The sequence below is a fragment of the Lithobates pipiens genome, unplaced genomic scaffold, assembly GCF_037356315.1.
Source record: "Lithobates pipiens isolate NorthernLeopardFrog02 unplaced genomic scaffold, aLitPip1_a1.2 Scaffold_28, whole genome shotgun sequence".
NCBI lineage: Eukaryota > Metazoa > Chordata > Amphibia > Anura > Ranidae > Lithobates > Lithobates pipiens.
In genome coordinates, this window is record NW_027507789.1 from 202,219,571 (window position 1) to 202,240,985 (window position 21,415).

The 21,415-nt window shown below is 42.7% G+C and overlaps 1 protein-coding gene and 1 long non-coding RNA gene across 2 annotated transcripts in view; one reads left to right on the forward strand and one right to left on the reverse strand.

Moving 5' to 3' along the window:
• The first annotated feature begins 241 nt into the window (after positions 1-241).
• Positions 242-6,923, forward strand: LOC143936020 (uncharacterized). The gene is made up of 2 exons (XR_013263601.1): positions 242-2,950; positions 5,511-6,923. It is a non-coding gene; the product is annotated as an uncharacterized LOC143936020 (long non-coding RNA).
• Positions 6,924-12,847: 5,924 nt separating this feature from the next.
• CABLES2 (Cdk5 and Abl enzyme substrate 2) overlaps positions 12,848-21,415 on the reverse strand; it is a 49,227-nt gene continuing 40,659 nt past the window's right edge. The window contains 1 exon segment of the mRNA XM_077460295.1: positions 12,848-20,146. Coding sequence (XP_077316421.1) covers positions 20,006-20,146 — 141 coding nt within the window. The 3' untranslated portion in view covers positions 12,848-20,005.

The window sequence follows — 21,415 nt, forward strand, 5'->3', positions numbered from 1 at the left end:
TTTTTTATTGTGGTTCTTTTTATACAGTATGTCTTTTGATAGAATAATGATCATTGTTTAGTTGAGAGAAGCACATGGAGTAGAGGTTAACCACTTCACGTCCGCCCTATAGCAGTTTTACTGCTACAGGGAGGCGTGTGTGTGCTCTCTCTCTCTCTCTCTCTCTATATATATATATATATATATATATATATAATATACACACATACATACACAGAGAGTATAATATATATAAAAAAAATCCGACCCCCAGCGGCTTGCTTCTCCTGTGATTGCACACAGCCGAAGCCAATCGGCGGGTGAACGGTACCCTATGTCCTCCGGCTCCTGACGCTCGTTAGAGAGCCAGAACAGCGTACTGCCTATGTAAACAAGGCAGATCGCTGTTCTGACTGGAGGGAAGGCATGGAATTTGTGTCCCTACCAAGCGGAATAAAGTTAATCTCTTCCCCTAGTGAAAGCACCTCACGTAGTATAGTAAAACACTGGCTAGGTACACGGGTAACCCTTTGATCGCCCCTGATGTTAACCTCCCACTTCCCTGCCATTGTCATTAGTACAGTGACAGTGCAAATCTTTTAGCACTGATCCCCAAAAAGTGTCAGAATGTCGGCCACAATATTGCAGTCCTTCTATAAGTCACTATTCGCCGCCACGTCTTGTAGTGTGAACAGGGCCATGTGCTGTGTGTGATACGTACTGTATATCCTGCCGCTTTCTCTCCTCCATGAGTTTGTATAAAGAGGCAGAGCCTTTGCTGGAACAGCGGTTGGAGGAGGAAGCCGAGTCTAGGAGGGAGACTGAAAGAAACCGCAGCAGACTTGCAGGAGTGAGCGAGGAGGATCCAGTTCTTTTGCCATCGGAGGTTTCTCCACTTTGTCCAACAGTCTAAGAGATGAAGGCTTCTTCCTCTAGAGCCTTTTTATTTTGCATGATTGACATGAAGTGACCTGCAGCTCTAGCGACCCTTACCAATAGGATGACATCTTTTTGATTATTCAAAACGTGTGATATGCTTCTTCATGGTGAGTTTGAACCCCTAGGGGAGTGCGACTCACGCGGTGTGGATCTTGGTGTATGGTACACGCTAATCAAACATCAACTAGGATCTTCACCCACTATCAGGACTTTTCACCACTAAATGTCATGCCATTTGTTTCTCATATGATTAACATATGAACGCCGGTCACATTTTAAATGATTGACAGGAGCGCTACTAAAGAATTGGATGCCTCATAAGCTTTTGGACTGGATTCTTTACTTTGAGTTTACACTTTATATGTATTTGTTTTAGCGGCTGCTGTATTTACATATGTATTGAGATATATACATTTAATGTGTTTTGCATTAGGTTTGATTAACTTCATTAGTTGTTTAGCTCTGAGTGGTGTTAGTAGGCCCAAATACACTAAGATTCTATTAATCGCCACTATTACTAGTAAAAAAAAAAAAAATATCCCATAGTTTTTAGACGCTATAACTTTTGTGCAAACCAATCAACATCCAATTATTGGGATTTGTTTTACCAAAAATATGTAGTAGAATCCAAATTGACCTAAATTTATGATGAAATTTGATTTTTTTCTATTGGATATGTTTTATAGCAGAAAGTAAAAAATATTGTTTTTTGTGATCTAATACCATCAAAAGAAAGCTCTACTTGTTTTTGAGTACAGCGTTGCACGACTGCGCAATTGTCAGTTGTAACACAGTGCCATAGCGCAAAAAAAATGGCCCAGTCATGAAGGGGGGTAAACCTTCAAGTGGTTGAAGCTTCTACTGATGTACTGGAGACCTGAGCTCCAATCCTTTGATTAGTAAATCTATTATAACTTTTTATGGGTCAAAGATACAGGGTATCCTAGTGTGACAGTGATAGGCCTGAGACTGGCACCCTCTGGTGGTCGAAGAGGAGACTGGAGATCTGATCCATTGGTTGGCTTGTCCTTTCCAGCTGGTTAAAGTAGATGTCGGCCCTAACTGGATGACATTTTTCATTTGCTGTGTATTTGCACTGTGTATAATAAATATATATATATATATATATACATTTTTAAATGACTTTTTTCAAATTTTTCTTCCCTTTACTCCATCTCAGCCACTCCTTGTCTACATGCAACTCATTCCAGCCCTTGCTGTGCACCATTGCGCTGGACCGGCTTTCTGAGGATGACAGCCACTGCCCACGCTTATGCAATTCTGTGGGTCTGCACCACCACTTTTAATCTATAGCAGGGGTGCATGTGACAGTGCAGGAGCACAGCAAGGAGACAGGTTTCACCTAAGAACAAGATGACAAGAGCCTAAACCGGGACCTTCATGACAGGACCAGCAGGGGGTTCTTTTAGAGAAAGCTGCAGATTTAAAAGGCTTCAAAACAACATGTTAAAGCTTACATGAGTTATACCTGGCTGAGTTTAGAGATATTGGTGTGGGGTTTCCAATTTCATTATTGAATCCAATCATAAATTCTGTTTGCCATTTAGAAAACTGAATTAACTGACTTAATGGGTAGTGTGCTGTCATACTGTATATTGCTTTTAGTTACTGTTAACTTTTTTTTATTATTTTTTTTTGTGTGTGAGAAATAGAACATTGAACACCTTAGCCCTTGGGCATGGCTGGTGGCTGAAAGGGCTAGATCCCTGCCTGGTCTGCTGGAGACCTGAGTTCAAATCCCCGTGAGGGAGGCCCCGTGTGTCCCAGCTGCAGTGGAACGAAGGAACAACCGGTGGTGGAACGAACAACCGGTGGTGGAACGAACGACCGGTGGTGGAACGGTGGAACGAACAACCGGTGGTGGAACGAACGACCGGTGGTGGAACGAAGGAATGAACGACCGGTGGTGGAACGAATGACCGGTGGTGGAACGAAGGAACGAACGACCGGTGGTGGAACGAACAAACGACTGGTGGTGGAACAAAGGAACTGTGCCTGACCCATCATCAAGGTAAAAAAATCTACACTGCTTTTAGAATGAGCTACCACTGTAAGGTAGCTCATTCTTATTATATAATATTGCAGTGATGTCACAGCCCATGGACTGAAGAGGCAGGGTGTCCACAACCTAATGTGATACCCACACATGTTATACTGGAGCAGAGTGGTGGGTTGTCCATGGCCTCCAGACTTTCACTCAGAGCTTTTGGCCTCAGGTGTCTACAGTGGATTGGCCCTTGGGATCTGCTATACCTTCATTGCTTGGCCCTTGGGATCTGCTATGCCTTCATTGCTTGGCCCTTGGGGTCTACAGGCATGTTCATGGATTTGAACTTGGGCTTCAAGGCACCCTGGTCAATGCCCTTATCCTCTGAGCTACTCGCCTCTGCCCAATAATTTTTGTGTTTGTTCTCCTATTTCAGGAGTATAACATCTTCTACGAATCAAACAGATAAGTCCAGATTCGAACCGGTGACTCCAAAAGCTATACAGGTCCATGGGCTGGCTGCTAAACCTCCACACCAGAAAAGCTATTGCTTTCAAAAAACCCATCCTTTGAACATAACATGGGAAATGAAGAGTTAGTAAAGTAGATGCAACTAGATGAGCCGGGAATCAAACCTACAACCTCAGAATCTTTGCTGGGTGCTAAACCTCTAAGCCAGACCACAGCTCTGATTCACCATTCTAATTGGGTCTTGGAGTTGTTAAATCAAGATTTAGTAAAATAATGCACGTGTCCTTGTAAGTCACATAGAGCATTGGCCAACTAATGAAGAACTAGCAACAGCTGATCCAATAAACCATGTTCCCAGCAACAATTATGGTCTTATCCAGGTTGGAGAAAAGTGGGACTTTTTTTCCTTTTTTTTATTTTTATTTTTAATCAATAGGGTTGTGGAACAGAACTATTAGCAGATGGGTAGTTGAGTTCCAGTTTTGGTCAAGTTGATGATGAGAGCAAAACTTCCACAGCCTGAGAGCTGGTGTAAGGGGATAGTACCCAGCAATAGTAAGATGTGTCACTTTGGAGTTCCAGGTTCTATTCTCCCTACCAGCTATAGTACTATATAATACCTCCCATAGGAAGGAGGGAGTTACTGTGCTTAGCAGTAAATTTCTCTTTGGCGATCTGATGGTGGTCAGTATTGACATTCAGCTTAATGCATATGGAAAATCTGTGAAATTGCAACCAGTACCACATTATTTCAATTTTCCCCCCAAATGCCTAAATATTTCAGGCCCAGTGTATCCCTTTTTTTTTTTAGCATTAATATTATATATTTTTTTGCACAGTCATCACTGCAACAGAGTTTACACTATGGGCCACCCCCCCCAGTTCACGCTAGTCCCAGGTCTTTAACATGTGGGTACCATAGTACTTTGTGGACCCCACGCCCCTTGCCCTCTTTCAGTTCATGATCTTTGATATCACTGAAAAACCAACAAATAGAATGGTCTGTCATTTAGAAGAAAAGAAGGCTGGATGGCCGCACTCTTGTGCAAATTCTTTATTCAAGTGCCCCGGATACAAAGGTGAACTACAGGTATCAGCTTACATGTTTCACACCAAGGTTGGGTGCTTATTCATAGCTCACAGGGCTTGCACCCTCCACGTGGGATAGAGGCTTTGTGGAGCAGCAAGGTAAGGGTAAGCAGCGATGTACATTAAATGGTCTGTCACACTGGTGACTAGGGGATGGTAAAAACAGGTGGCTGTGACATGGTTTTGTTGATACCCCGTCTGCCCTCTGGAATTCTAATCTTACAGCTGGACATGGCTGTACGCATGCTTCTGCAACTCTAACTCTGCAAAGTTTAATAGGCGGCACGGCCTGTCAAATTTGCCCATTGAGCTCAATGGGGCTGCACCGGGAGGCAAAAGCCCGGCTTGCAGTTGCAGCGTGTTCTGCTATGTAGAATTTCATTCAGCAGTTAAAAAAAAAAAATCCAGGAAACCCTTTTAGTTTGGCCAATAGCCACTCCAGATTGCCTGCCAGCTGCTCCTTTACCTCCTTCTGAAAATCAATTCAGCACACAGGGTGATAAGCATTACAGACGGCCTGAAAGAGACCTTACTGGGGCAGCCTATCCCCAAACAGGGACTTACATTGGTAAACATTTTCTATGTGTTCTAAAGCAGTGCTTCCCAACCCTGTCCTCAAGTACCCCCAACAGGCCATATTTACAGCTTTTCCTTTTATCTTGCACAGGTGCTTTAAATCAGAGTCAATGGCTTTGTATTTTGGAAAGTTATATTATCTAAGAGAAATTCCCAAAACATGGCCTGTTGGGGGTACTTGAGGACAGGGGTGAGAACCACTTACCTACATCACATAAAGCATTTCTCTTCTACCGTGTGATACAAAATGCGCAGAATAGGATATGGCAATCCTGTGAATGGATTATGTTTTTTTATTTCCTGAACAGTGCATGTGTGTGTGTGTGTATATATATATATATATATATATATATATATATATTTTAAAAAAACACACACAAGTGAAAACTCTGTTGCTTTACATTTTTATTAAACAAATTTGTGGTTTTCTGTCATTATTCTCAACCAGGACTGTTCCCTAAAAAAAGAACAAAGTATATGAAGTGTTTCTTTGATGATGGAGACAGCCGAGATGACTTCACAAGCCTTCCCTGAAGTAAAAATTGTCCAGAGATTGCGGGAAATACGGCGTCTCAGCACAGTGTAAGCAGCCGATTAATGGAAATATCTGGAAAAAAATAAATATATTTATTTAGTAGTAAAAAAAACAATAGATTTATTTCTGGCAGCCACTTCCTAGGTGTATAGATGAAGCATGCTGACATCTTCCTAATGCTGGTAAAGTATCTCCACCCAAATGTTATTTTCTCAGTTTTGGGTGAAGTGGGAAAGAGCCATAGCCGGTGGGTGGGGCCGCTGACGAAGTCCTGATTGGACGTAACGTACGTACGGGGGGAGGATCTTGTTACGGACGTCACCCGCCGTCTAGTCCTGCTCTGTTTATTTTATTTTCCTCTGTTTTTGGCATTATACACGCCGCCACACTGGCATCTTGTGGCGGTAATCAGTACTGATAAAGAGACACTGTATCAATTAATATATACAACTGTGGACTTTTACAGTGGAATTTTTGGCTAATTATCTTTTATTCATTTTTTTATTTAATTGTGAATTTCAATAAAACAATCTTTTTTTTTAAGCTACACTTAGATCGTTTTTCTATTCTTTTTTTGTATATTATTCCCTGGCTGGAGTTTTTTTCTTGGATTTTTCGCTGCCTATATACACCTGGAGTGAAAGTGTTGGGCATACATCAGAAGTCGGCCACACCTGACTGATTGGATCTGAAGATCTCTCTATCCATACGTGGCTCCTGCACACCTTGAGTTTGAATCTGCATGTTTGACCATCTGAGTTTTCAGAGGTCCATCCCAGCTGGTAAGAGTTTATTTCTACTGGTGGAAGGAGTGGTCACATACAAGAGAAGAGCTGTCTCACCACGTGGTGTCTTCCCTCTATACGTTCTCCTGCTGTCACATAGTCATACGTGACCAATATTTGTGGACTTTTTATTTGCGCTGCTCCATTTGTATAATTTAATGTGTCAGTGAAGTGTTTTGTGTATTGCTCCTTTAGGTGTTCAGCTTGCAATAATATTTTTTTCTGGTACATGTGAGCGCTGATTGTTTTTTGATCGAAACACTGCTCCCAATTAGACTATCGACCTACTGAGTCAAAATATCCAGTACGACTCCCCGCGATAAGGAAATGCAGGAGTAATGATGGTCACAGCTGGTTGTTATTTAGCAGTCTATTGCCAGGCAGTTGTTGACTGGTGTTTATTTAAATGGAAATCTATTCAAGCAATGTGTCGCAGCAATAAAAACTTCCCCTGATAGGTAAAGTGGAACCTTGGTTAACGAGTAACGCGGTTAACAAGCATTTTGAAAGATGAGCAACTATTAAAAAAAAATAAAAAATCCTGACTGTTTGCGAGTGTTGTCTCACAAAACGAGCAGAATTCAAGCTAATGTGGTGTGCAGTACTGCATTTGGCCAGAGGTGCGGGGGCATCGGTGACACACGGAACGGTTCGGGGGCCGTTCAGAAATACTCGTAAATACTCTGTTCCCGAGCCTTTCCGAGTTCAGCCGAGCTGTCCCGGAGTATTTCCAAGGCTCTCTAGCCCCCCCCCCCCCACCTCTGGCCAGATGCAGTATTGCATGCAATAGAAGTCAATGTGGAACGAATTGCCTTCGTTTCCATTGACTTCGATGGGGAAACTCGCTTTGATATGCGAGTGCTCTGGATTACAAGCATTCTCCTGGAACGCTTTATGCTAGTAGTCCAAGGTTCCACTGTATATAATTAAGGTAGAGAGAGGGGATATAGATTCAATTTCTTCTGTCTTATTTGCATAGCAGTTAGTGCCCATAGCCATGTGTCTGTCCCCGATGCCAGGCTTGGCATTCGGTATACGGTTAGCATGGGGTCGGCTTATGGATAAATATATTGCTATTTAAATATTGCATGACTCACCATTTGTCTCTTGCTTCCGTGTATTGCCGGGGAGCAGCCTCCATGCTAGGGGCCGTTCTCAGCTTCCTAATGTGCCTCCAGCCCAGCTGAGGCTCATCTGCCGGCTGACAAAGTCACTGGATCCTACTCTCCTCACCACGCATGTGCAAAATTGCACATGCGCGGTGACCAAATAGTGGGCGCAGCCGTAGGCCATTGTCCTGGTGGGAATAGATCATAGCTTTCTAAGGAGCATCATCATTCCCTGGAGAGGAAGCCGTCTCATGCCACAGTCAATCTAAAAAATCAAAATACAGCAAACATAACAGTTTATAACTTTGCATAGGCATGAGGTAGGGGACAGCCTGGTTATGAAGGTTGACCATGGCTGTCCTACTAACCTTATTATGTATAGCAGGAGATTTGCACTAAACCCAACAGGACAAAATTAATAGGTATGTGTATATATGAAAAATATATATAAAAAAAACATTATATAACTATACTAGAAAAATGGCCTAGTGCGACAGGCACAGCCGACTGTGCCTGTCGCACTAGGCCATTTTTCTAGTATTGTTTTATTGGGATGCGATTGTTCAGCCATATGTTGACTGCGACCCTGCACGAAATACACTGGTTTTTATTATACAACTACTAACCTTATTACAACAGATATATATGAATACAGAAATATTTAGCTATTAAACTCCGCATTATAGTTAAAATTGTAATAGTTAGGTATTCATTTTGATTCAATATTGGAATCAAAAGAAAGAATTGAACCAGTGGGTCTCACCAGAGAGGATCGTGTTGGTCCCGCACGATGGAGATAGGGACAGGTCCAGTCCAGCATAATCGATATATAAAGATATTTCAAAGGTTGGCTAAAGAAATGCTTTGTATGTGTGACTTTTATTTAGACCGGGAGGTATTTTGGCGTTTAAACATTCAATCCAAACATCTTCTCGCTGTAGGATTATACGATCCCAGTCTCCTCCATGAACAACCTCAGGGATTGTTTCAAGCACCACAAATTTAGCCACTTCAGGCTTAAATCTGTAGTCCAGTCCTATGTGTCATCCCACTGTGGTAAATTCACCATTAGTGGAATAGTATAGGGCAGTGATGGCGAAACTTGGCACCCCAGATGTTTTGGAACTACATTTCCCATGATGCTCAACCACACTGAAGAGTGCATCAGCATCATGGGAAATGTAGTTTGAAAACATCTGGGGTGCCAAGGTTCGCCATCACTGGTATAGGTGATCTCCTATTTTTGGGTGAAGCTCTCTTATGGTCTTCCCCAAGTAAAACGCATTGCAAGCACAAACCATCAAGCAGACGACTGACTCCTCTTGTGTTGGAATTTGTCATGAAAGGCAGGTGTAAATATTTCTCCATTAGGGAGTATACATTTTGTGCTCTCCTATATCCAAGGGCAACGGACGCATTGTCCACAACGGAAAATGCCAAAGGGATTCCTTGGACCAACGAGGTCCTTCCTGATAGCGGCTAATTGTTAGATTGTCTTTCAATGGAGTTGGTCCAACGTATTTTTTTGAGGATGAGGCGAGCAGTTAGCAGGTGTCAGTGGTCAGTGAGATTTCTTAACCGATTATGGTGGTCAGAAAATTTGGTTATTTTTACTGTTTTTGGTGAGTAGAGTCGTATAGGAGCGAGGATCTAGTGCGTGCCAGGGTTTTATTATAGGCTTTTCTGAGTCTAGTTTGAGTATAGCCTTTTAACAGTGGTCATTCACGCAACGTGTTTCGGGCCGTGGGTTTGTAAAAAAAGTTCTGTTATCCAATCATATACAATCAAAAATGCAGTTTTTTTTTTTTCCTTACATGTAATTGGGTATTCTTTACAAAGTGAAGCGTTACCTCATTTACTAAGCTCTGGAGCAACTGCACTTTGCAAAATGCACAGTCTTTTTGCCTTTAATAAATTAACCCCAAGGTGTCCAAAGTCACATGATCAGTGACATTAGTGGGAACGGAGCCTAAGGCTAGATTCACACCTATGCATTTTTAGTGCATTTTGCAGATTTGCACTACAGTCCATTTAACATGGTTTCTTATGGAACACGTTCTGTAGTGCAGATCTGCAAAATGCACTAAAAATGCATAGGTGTAAATCAGGCATAATACATGTTCTTACCTGTTTTTCTAAGACAGATTTCAGTTGGCAGGTTTACAATGAGATTGTGAGCTGTGATTAATTGACCGACACCGGATCAAGCTTTTATTTATTTTATTATCCACTTAAGGACCGCCCCACATACATATACTGTATCAGAGCGCCCCCTTAAGTGCAAAATCACGACACAGCAGGAGCCAATCAGCAGGTCCAGCGGACCCAATGTCTGCCGGGACCCACCGAACGTTCCCGAGGCAGACAGAACAGTGGTCTGCCTCTGTAAAACAGTGCCAAGCAGAACCACGGCTCTCTGTCTTCCCCCAGTGAAGGCATCCCCCACACAGTTATCAAGCAATCCCAGGGAACACATTTAACCATTTGATCACTCCCGTTAACCCCTTCCCTGCCAGTGTCATTGAAGAGTGACAGCGTTTTTTTTGGCACTGATCACTGTATTGGTGTCACTAAGTGTCAGATTTGTCGGCAACAATGGCGCAATCCCGCAAAAAAATTAATTAAAAAAAAGCAGATTAACAGATTTACTAGTAAAAAAAATAAAATAATGTAATTCCATAAATATATCCCATAGTTTGTAGACGCTATGACTTTTACGCTTGAGATTATTTTTATTTTACGAAAAATATGTAGCAGAATACATATTGGCCTAAATTGATGAAGATTTTTTTACATTTTTTTTTTATGTGTTTTATAACAAAAGTAAAAAAAAATTTTTCTTTCTTCAAAATTGTTGCTTTTTTGGGGTACAGCGTTGCATGACTGCGCAATTGTCAGTTAAAGCAACGCAGTACCCATCCCAAAAAATGGCCTGGTCATTAAGGGGGTGAACCTTCCAGAGCTGAAGTGGTTAAGGAACTTTGAGAATAGAGAGGGTGCCCATTGCTAAACCTCCTTCTGGCAATGCTTATTAGCTGTGAGTCACCAACCAGGAACAAGCAGGATAATGAAATCCAACTTTGCTGCATGCATGTTCTGGCTTAGTAGCTCCAAAAGAATCGCAACAGGAGATAGCTAAGAAATGGGCATATTCAGGAATGTGCAATCGCAGGCCCTATGACAGGTCTATGTGATCATTGTATACCTTTCTTCCAGTGACATCACGGGTCAAATTCACCTTCGGCACCAATTATTTTTTGGCTGGAGATCTTCTGTTTCTAACACTTAAATGTTGGTTTTGTGTGGACTGACCCAGAGGCCGTGTTCTTGCACACTAAACACTCTTCAGTTGATGTGTGATGACATGTTTGTGCTGCAATGATGTGCATTTTTGTTCACAATTTAAAATACTCCCCCCCCCCCCCCCCATTACATTTTCACCCAGAGCACAACAGTGCAGTTTGTGGTTGTTGTGGTCAGGGCCTATTGGAACAATGCATTTTGGTTAGTGATTGTGTTGGGCCTGCAACAGGTACTACAGTCCAATGCACATGGGGGGGGGGGGGGGGGATTGTGCCCTGTAGGCTCAGTGGTTGATTTTCTCTTTTTACCACTTAGAGACCCCCTACACAATGGAGACTCTTTATTGTTGCTGCATCAGAAAGGACTCACTACTGACAGTCTTCCCCACATTTGCGGTTTACGTAGGAAAGTTCTATCTATAGGTCAGGGCGTGATAGGGTATCACAAAGAGGAGGTGAGGTGGCAAAGTCTACCTTCAGCTTCACAAGAAGTGTGTGCACGAGATTGGTGGCCTCTGGGATGTGAGGAGGCAGATATACAAATATAGGGAAGAATAGACTTTTGGATGCTTGCTACATGTGTAGAAGCAAAGGGCCTAGTTCACATGGGCGTACTTAAGTGTACATCTGTGCAAACAGCTGAGTTTGCCCCCCCCCCCGGCAGTCCCATTCATGTCTATTTGGACACAGCTGCTGATCCCAATTTTACAGCCATGCAGGTGTGTGTCCACGAACATGCGCGGTCTGCATTCAGGAGTGCACACAGCTGTCAGATTGGGTACAGCAGCTGTGTTCGTGCATCCTAATAGACATGAATAGGACTCGCTGCATGGAACACCTGTACATCCTGGGCAGGCAAAGATGGCCCATTGCATTAATGTATGCTTAAGCATTGCCTGTGTGATCAAAGGCCAAACTAAGACAGATTCTGTTCATAAGTTTCATAAAAAATAAAAATGGCAGGATGTCATTACTGACCTCTCCTTCTGATATTGCTAGTTGCCTGGATGTGCTGCTGATTATCTGGGCTCAAAATCTTGAGTCAGCGACCTAAAACCTGGCCACTATATTTAAATGACAGATTGAGGCTGATGTACTAAGACTATAGAGTGCAAAATCAGGTGCAGCTCTGCATAGGAACCAGCTTCCATTTTTTTTTTTTGCGTCAAAGATTAAAGTGGTTGTAAACCCTTACAAACCACTTTGACCTACAGGTAAGCCTAGATTAAGGCTTACCTGTAGGTCCAAGAAATATCTCCTAAACCTACATGGTTTAGGAGATATTTACAAAAAGAGAGGCACCGCTGTCTACAGCGCATGTGGCGTAAACAGCGGCACGCAGGTGCACTATCGCCGTTAGCAGCATGCCACTGCTAACGGAGATATGCCATTAGTGGCGGGTCGCATGCGCGGGAGTGACGTCATCGCTGCTCCGGCACTGAGTGGCCAGAGCAGCGATACCCAGAAGAAGATGGACCATCTTTGAAACAATCTGATAGGCTAATGTTGGCCTTACACTATACGAAAAATTCTGTCATTTATACAGTTCATTTGTTTCTTCAGCCAGTTAATGGGCACAAGATCGATAATCGTTGGGACGTTTTGAGCAAAAAAAGAAAAAAATGAAGGACAAGTTTGGTAATTTTCTGCCAAACAAAGATAAATTGAAAGGTTAATGTGTTTCCCGTGCGAACTGTCTGCACTGGGTATATGGAAAAAAAACTGAGCGATTTGTCGGTCGTTACATGATGGCACTACCATTTGCGCTCACAGCCAAATGTCAGTTTTCTGAAAATGGGTTATACTGATTTTTCGTATAGTGTATAGCATAAGGGACAGATTTGTGTTACCATCTTCAAAGTGTCATCACACCTATGTTCATAGAACTATTAAAATGGTATCAAATGTATTTTTAAAAGCAAAACACTCATGCTAATTGGTTTGTTTTTCAAATCTGTATTAAAAAAAAAAACACTTTATTGACATCAGCATTGTCACAAATGCATTATTATCCACAGGAACACTGGAATGAGATTCACAAACAAACAAGGTGCTTTTCTTTTGTATTCCTTTACTGTAAAACATGTACAATATATGCACAGTACAAATACAAAAAAAATAGCAAATTTTCATTGGCATTAAAATGGATCATCAGTAATATATAGCATAGCAGCGGCCATTTTGTGACCAAACCAATGTTCACAAGGAACCAATGACAATCTTTAGCTCCCATGGGCTGGATATTGGTTCAGCTCAATATTCTCTTGTCCGCAGCCATCTATATCAAACATAACATTATTTAGATATATAAAATTAGATGCAATCTGGCAAAAGACACACAAACCTGAATATCAAAATATAATTGTATTTTCTTAGCTTACACAGAAATACTATACATTGTCTACATGAATATTAAAATAACAGCTTCAAATTCTACAGTAAAATGCATCTCCAAAATAAACTGCTAGTTTGTCCTGCATAAAAACGACTTCATCGGATGATGCAAGCTCACCCATCACCAAAGCACAATGGAGGAATCCATTTGGCATTGTGAAGTGTCATTTAGGAGAAGAATCCTATGGATCTGCCGAGGACTAACGACCGCATTAGTGCTTTATGAATTAAGTGGCGGATCAGGACTCCACAATGGCGGCGAGGTGTGACAGCTGCATTCTCAACACAGAAGGGTAGCACAGCTCATTACTGGAAGATCACAGAAGAGCGTCCTGCATTGCTCATTAGAACTAGGTGCACAGTTTCTGGTTTTCATTTTATAAAGAGGAATCTGGTTTGGACGGGCAAAATGTATTTCAGTACAAATGACAGAAATGTATCGCAGTGACTGCAGCCGATCCGATTTCTCACCTCAAGATCAGAGAACAATGCAGGGACAAAGAAGCCAAGACATACAAGGAAAGGGAAACTTGCTGGATGGAAACACTGCACTCGTTATTGAAGGAGAAGTTCACCTTTTAAAAAGATTATTTTTTTTTTTAAATGCAAATTTTTGAAAGTAAAAAAAATAAAAAATAAAATGTACATTTATTATTGTCCAAGAACAGCAGATTGTAGGTGCAAACTCAGGCTCTTAGAATAGCTGTGCCTGTACCATGTATGGACAGACAGTTACCACGTGAGAGCAGAAAGATCACTGAACAGAGAGGACGCTCACCAGCACCCTTCTAGTTCATTGAGGACTATGAGCCATCAGCCGCAATGGCTGGATGGTACTTGTAGGCATTCATTTGCAGTGAACTGTGAATAAATTATGCAGCCATGTGGGAGGAGCCCAGCATGTCCACGCCATTTTCAAAATTGTGACAGCGAGTGTGGGAAGAAGAAGAAGATCCCCCGCTCACTGTCGCGGGGATCGGAGGCTGCAACAGGTTACATATTCCACCCTGAAAATAGGCGAAACATGCAACATGTTCCAAAGGTGAACTTCTCCTTTCAGAAGAACTTGAGGAAGAAGATCTGCCTAAAACTGAATTTTCAGTTGAATCTTTCAAGAAGCAATTCTACTGTGCAATCCTAAGGTTTATTAAAGGGGGTTCTAGGCATCATTAACACCTGTTGGCTGTACCATCCCTTCTATAAGAATGACGGGGGTCACTGCCTTAGGCCAAATATTACATTAAAGGGTAGAAGCCTCCTTAATGAAATGTATGCTGCTATTTCAAGATGAGGAGCCTTAGTCTAAATCAACCCCTTATTACACAAGTTAATCCCATATAAAAGAAACCTCTAACAAAGCAGTAACTTTACGACAATACCACTGTATTAAAAAAAAAAAACAATATGGAAAACCTTCCACACTTAACACAATCTAACATTTTATTCTCCAATTACAAAACATTTACTTTCCAAACAGGACAGCGAGTATATATTTGCATGTAAAAAATTCAGTTCACTCTTTCTGCCACAAGATGGCAATATTCACAGGCTTGTTGTGCAAAGTTACTTCGGTCTTACAAAGCTTCGGAGGATGACTATAAACTGCAGGGAACCGGTCAGGATATCAGAGTGCCGCCGCTGGTGTCCGATCAGAACTATTTTAGAAGCTTCACACTCCTATAATCACTCTAATCTCTTTTCTTGCTGACCTCATGCATGCATAGAGTGAGAAGTCATGACTAACCTGCATCTTGTATGCTAAAATAACGAAACCAAAAGGTTTCCCGGGAACTTGCAGCCTCTAAGACTTGACAAGTTGGTAGTAGCAACTTTACTACAGTTAGCATGGAAGGTTCCCTTCAAAATGACAGAAGCTGCTTGTCACAGTGATACAAATTAAGTGCTTCAAGAGCACAATAAAGGATAAAAGGGCGAAGGAAGTAATTAAAGCGGGAGTCCGCGTTTTTTTTTTTTTTTTAAAAAGCCAGCAGCTACAAATACTGCAGCTGCTGACTTTTAAAATAATGACACTTACCTGTCCAGCGCGCCCGCGATGTCGGCACCCGAAGCCGATCTCTCGATCGTCTCTCGGGTGCTGCCGCCGCCATCTTGGGTATGGGAATCAGGAAGTGGAGCCTTTCGGCTTCATTTCCCGGTTCCCTACTGCGCCTGTGCGAGTCGCGCTGCACAATAAGGATGGACCCGCTGCCTCTGGGATCTTTGTGTTTCCCAGCAGGCAGCGGGGGGACTTTCGGAAAGGGGCGTAATCTACGCCCCTTTCCGCAGAGAGCTATCCAGGAAGTGGGTGCAGATACCTGTACTGTACAGGTACCTGCACCCCTCTCCCCCCTGAAAGGTTCCAATTGTGGCGCTGGAGGGGGGGGGGGGGGATTCCAATGAGCGGAAGATCCACTTTAGGGTGGACCTCCGCTTTAATTTACCCCGTGCCTCCATGTCCTCGTTCGATGTAAATTTCAGGAACCTTCCACTCCCAGCATATTATGTTCCCTCTCCTAAACTTTAAACCTGAAGATGATTTGTGGATTGGGGGGCACAGAGACCAGGGTAATGCACCCCATTATACACACCTCGCCCAGATTGTAAAATAATTCTTTAACAAGACCTTTGGCTTGCACAAAAGCACAAGCTGTATTTATATTTGGCCTGTGATATGCACAGTTGGCAGATCCACCCTGCGTTGGCAAAAAGCTGGCAGAGTTGACGCCTCACCCAACGCAACCTGAAGGAGCTATACACACACACACACACACACACACACATATATCAGGCCGTAGTAGGACATTCACACTACACCTCCTCACAAGCAGCACAACAAATGTGCCTCAGTTATAATTCTCTAACATAGAGATCATCTTTAAAACTTTTTTTTTTTCTTTGAACGCGAAACAAAAAAAAAAAAAAACCCCACCAGATTGCTCTCATGGACAGTCACAGTGGTGAATGACACTCGGAGGAACGTAAAATGCCACGGCCTCCCAAAAAAAAAAATGGCACCAGTGTTGTAATGGTAGAAGCTGCAGTTTGGTTATTAGCGGCAGTACTGAGCGGAGCCACATACCGAGTATTCTGGACACACGCCGGATTTATCTAAACATAGAACTGATTGCAAACCACTTACATCACTTCTTACTGGCTAATAAATAAAGCGAAAAGCTGGAAGATATGTGTGCCGATTGCTTACACCCAGATAGCCTACGAATAAATAAATGTAAGCTCATAATCTGTCATTGCTATCAGGAAATTGGCACAGGAAGCTCTAGAATTATACAGACTGGTCAACGGCCACAAATCACGGACGTCTCCAAGACTATTGCGCTTAGATTAGGTAGTAAAGCAAGTGTGTGAGCGAAAGCTGCCATTGTGTGTCTGCAGCTGCCAAGTCACCACTTTAAAAAGTAAAGAATTTTTTTTTTAAATATTATGTTAAAAACCAAACTCCAGCCACAACGTTGTTTTTTCTCCTTTATCTCATTTTACATCCCTGTGACAGCGGAAAAAGAAATGAGGAAAACGGTTGTCACCCTTACAGAAGACAAGGTAATAATAACCTGACTGAAGTTCTAACCCTTCCTTCTGCTGGTGCAGTGTGGGTCCCCATTGGACAAATTTCCCATCACTTCCTGTCCTGACAGGAAGTGATGGTTAAACTTGGGGGGGGGGGGGGGGGGGCATCACAGAATGCATAACAAACCTGACCTTCCCCTCCATCACCTCGCTTTAAGACTAGGGAAGAAAAAAAGATTAAAACAAAACAAACACACTTTTGGCTAGAGTTGGGCATTCGGCAAAACCACTGCCTGAAGAGCACAAGAGGATGTCATTCAGTCACTTCAATGGGAGCAAGTGACAGCACTGAGAATACAAACATCTGGCCTAATGGTCCCCACCTCTCAGTAAAATCATGGCAGCATAGAAGGGCTGGAAGAGGGGTTTATTAAAAGGGGCTCCAGCACTAACTCCTTTCACATACAAGCGGGACAAAACGGGCAAAACAGCCAAGGCTCCTTTCACACAAGTGGACCAATCAAGTCTTGTCTGCCAGTTTTTCAGACATTCCCGATTGGATCATCTATTGTCCTCTATGGAGCGGCAGGTGTAAATGGAGATGTATCTGTTTACACCCACCAACATCCGATCCGATGAAAACAGACAGATAGGGATCCATTCCCCATCCTAGCGGATTGGATGGCAGTCAGATGTATATGGACAGGCAGACCTGTCATCCGCCTGCTTAGCGGGGATCAGCAGCATTCCGCACTGAGAAGGCGAATTCCTGGCGGAGTCCATCCTGTGTGGCCTATAGAAACTGGAACATTCAAAGTGATTGCAGACATCCACTAGAGGAGCTGAGAATTCTGATCAGGGGCCACTGATAATGGAATATAGCAAAGCACTTCATTGATGTCACTCACACCGCCCCCCCTCCCCCCCCCCCCCAAAAACACACAACACTATATGACTTGAGGACACAATGGCTGCTTGTGCGCTATAAGGGCAACAGTTGTGCCTGAAATACCTTAGCAACAAAAAAACAAAAACAAACCCACAATAAATAAAATAACCCTGATACCAGACCAGGCTCAGTTTAGGCACATTTTTTTTTTAAATAACTATGCATATTACTATAAAGTGTATTATCTTTTGGAATGAGGCTACCTGGAAGTCACCCACATGTGCACTTTATAAAGAACTAAAAATCTCAACAAATACTAAGAAAACAAAAAGAACAGAAACCACATATCACACAGCAACATTACAAAAATAAACCTTGTGCTCCATGCTAGTTATTGCCATAAAGGTCTACGACAGGGATGTCCAACATGGACCTAAGGGTCAGGATCTGCAGCCATTTCTAGAACAGTACATATAGTAAGCTACGGTAGTCACCATAGATTAGTTCTTTCTAGGGAAATCCTGTACTGATTGTGACCCCTCAAGGCCTGGATTTGGACACCTCTGACCTACAACTAACTAGGATTTCTACTTGGGTGCCTAAAGATGAGAGCGGACAGTCCACAGATTAGGACTTTTCTTTGACACACTTACATTACTGAAAGGGCGAGCTCCCCCAATATTCATGCAGGTTGGTTCAATCATTTCACAAGTGGACAGATTTTCTCACAGTTTTAGGATAAAAAGGAATTCCCCATTACATGTACAGGAAAATCCTACAATTGGATTGTCTTTTAAAAAGGAAGCCAAGATGCCCAGGCCAGTTAACATTTTCTCGGCCTTATGTTCTTCAGGGGATCCAAGGCATCGAAAAAAACTTAGAGGATTTCCCAAAAACAATGGCAAGATCTACTCAATGATCAATCTGGAGGGCAAGACAGCATAAACATTCTAAAAAGGTTCTGTCCACCCCAAACTGGAATTTCAGATCAGCCATTCCCCATGCCGAGTGGTGAGTCAAGGGGGGGAGCAGTGACATAGCCTGCCCGAGTAAGCAGTGACACTAAAACCTACTACCAAGAGCATGAATGGGTGATCACATTTTGAAGGGGGTGGGGTGGACTATCAGGAGACATAGTGGGTCAGATAAATTGTTTTTCTGACATTTATATGATGTGCACTTGACATGTACCAAACAGTGTGCCTTTGATGAAGAGGATCTGTGACATGCATCAGAATCGGGAAAACTTCAATTTGTTGCAGGAAAGTCAGGTTTTTGCAACTTCTAGATCAATATCTGTTATATAATGTGACACAGATATTAGCCGCAGATGTGCGTATTGGACTGACCCCCTCTGATAAATGTCTGCACAGCCCACTGTCGGCTGACGTCACAGAGCTGATCCAGGCTCTGAAAAGATCCTGACCATATGGTGGGAAACCACCCAGATGCTTGGACTGACAGCTGGCTCCCTCCACAGCCCAACACTCCAGTGAGCGCCGGAGGGGCAGAGCAGAGAGCCCGTGACTGACAGTCATCAGCTTTCTGTAGCCTGAAGATAGCCGATAGATGAGTGGTGCTTGACAGTTGCAGTTTTGGAACAATGCTGCATCCACCTAGGTGATAATTTTGTTTTCCATAAATCCTACACTTCTCTTTTAAATACGGCACTGTGAGCACAAATATAGGTGGAGCAGTGCAAGGTACATGTACAAATCTAATTTTTGTATAGACTTCAAAATAAATTATATTATACATTTTTTTTGCCAGGTAAATATGAAATACGGCATTTTTGTCATTTATATTCACCACTTCCAGCTAGTTCCTTGTCCACAGGGTTATCAGGCTAACTGCATTGATGATAAACACCTAGGTCAGGAGGAACAACCGTCCCAGTTCATATAGGACTAAAGTTTAATTTCCTATCTGCTCAGCGTAAAAAGTATTCCAGTGCACTGGAACGTTCCCCCATTTAAGAGTGGGTTCTGTTCTAAAATATGTATACTAGTAAATTATGAAACTGCTCATAGAAAGTAAAACTGTCATGCAGAGTTGCCCTTCCAGACCACACATTTGACATCTTCCCATAGGGAAATCCTTTACCATCAGGAAAATAGGCATTAAAAGAGCCTCGGGGAAGAACGCGCTTTGACAATGTGCAATTTACGCAAATATCAGAAAAATATGATAATAAAATAGGATCATTACTCCACAACTCCCAACTACAGTTGTGCTTGCTGCCTCGTAATAAATATAAAAGGTAAAAACCATTTCTGACTCCACTCCTCCGCTGGTGATCAGACGCTGGACTCGGCATGGTCCTCCTTACATAGCGAATAAGAGCGCTGCGTTCCCAGCCCAGCACAAAGCTGCTGGATTGGATAGTCTCTGCAGGGTACTCTCTCTACTGCTGCTTGGTCAGACGACGAAAGTGAGGTAATACCAGGGCCTCCGGGAGGTACAGTGCCAGCTCCATGGCCACCAGCACTGTCAGCTCAAATGCCACCAAGTCCCGTCTGTTCGCTCGGAAACGCTCTTCAAGCTTCTGTAATGGAACATGGGAATAAAAAAGGAGCATTTACAGCACACAGGTGAAAAAAATATACAGAAAAGTAATGTATTTTACAACTCATGTAAAGAAACCAATAAACACAATGTAATAGGAATACATGTGAGTTGATGTATCTTTCAGAAGTAGTGGCGTATTGGTCTCCCAGTATCAATGATCACATGTAAAGTTACTTGGCAGGACTGTCAGCCAGTTACAAGCTGGATGACACACGCGCGCGCGCGCACACACACACACACACACACACACACACACACGAGCATTATGACTGGGGAGAGATCTGGAGGTGAAGTCAGTAAAGGAGCCTCCAATGATGAAAATCCCTGTCTCTGCCGACTGGTTATCACAGAATACACTCAGTAGGACTTGAACTTCAGACAGACATTAATGCAGCCCTGTAAGCATTAACCCAACCTTAAAAATGTGTTGAAACAGGCTGACAGAAGGAGAAAGCAGAGTAACAGAGACATTGGCTTATCTGCTGCTTCTGCTTTCACAGGTTTGGGGGGGGGGGACAAGACCCGTAATGCAGCGTACACATGATCGGAATTTCGGCCAGCAAAAGACCGATGAGAGCTTTTCATTGGAAAAAACGCGACCATGTGTATGCTCCATCGGAATTTAGCTGTCCGAATTTCCACCAGCAAAAAATTGATAGCATGTGCTCAATTTTCCCGACGGAAAAACTTTCTATCGGAAATTCCATTCGTGTGTATGCAATTCTGACGTGCAAAAACTCACGCATGCTCAGATTCAACTGCGAGATGGAAGCTATTGGCTACTGGCTATCGAAAGTCCTTTTTCTAGTCCCCTCATACGTGTTGTACGTAACCGTGTTCTTGACTGTCGGAATTTGGTGTGATCATGTGTATGCAAGACAGCTTGAGTGAAATCCCTTCAGAATGCCATTGGGCAAACCATCAGAGCTTTTTCCGACGAGAATTCCGATAGTTTGTACGCGGCATTAGAGTTTGTTCACATCACGTCAGCTGAGCTGCACTATTCTGCACACCACCACATGTTTGGTGCGAGTTGGAAAGTATAGTTTTCTATGCATCCTGTTCATACCATATAAGTGTGAAGAAAAATGCAGCTCAACTGACATGGGGTGAACAAGCCCAACTCTAGGAAATTTGAAAATTCTCGCTTGCAGAGAGTCTGTGTCAACACTGCAATGGGTAACTGCTTCTGTATACTAGGAAAAAAGCATTTTTACTTACTGCATTCTATACACTCCGCCGGCAG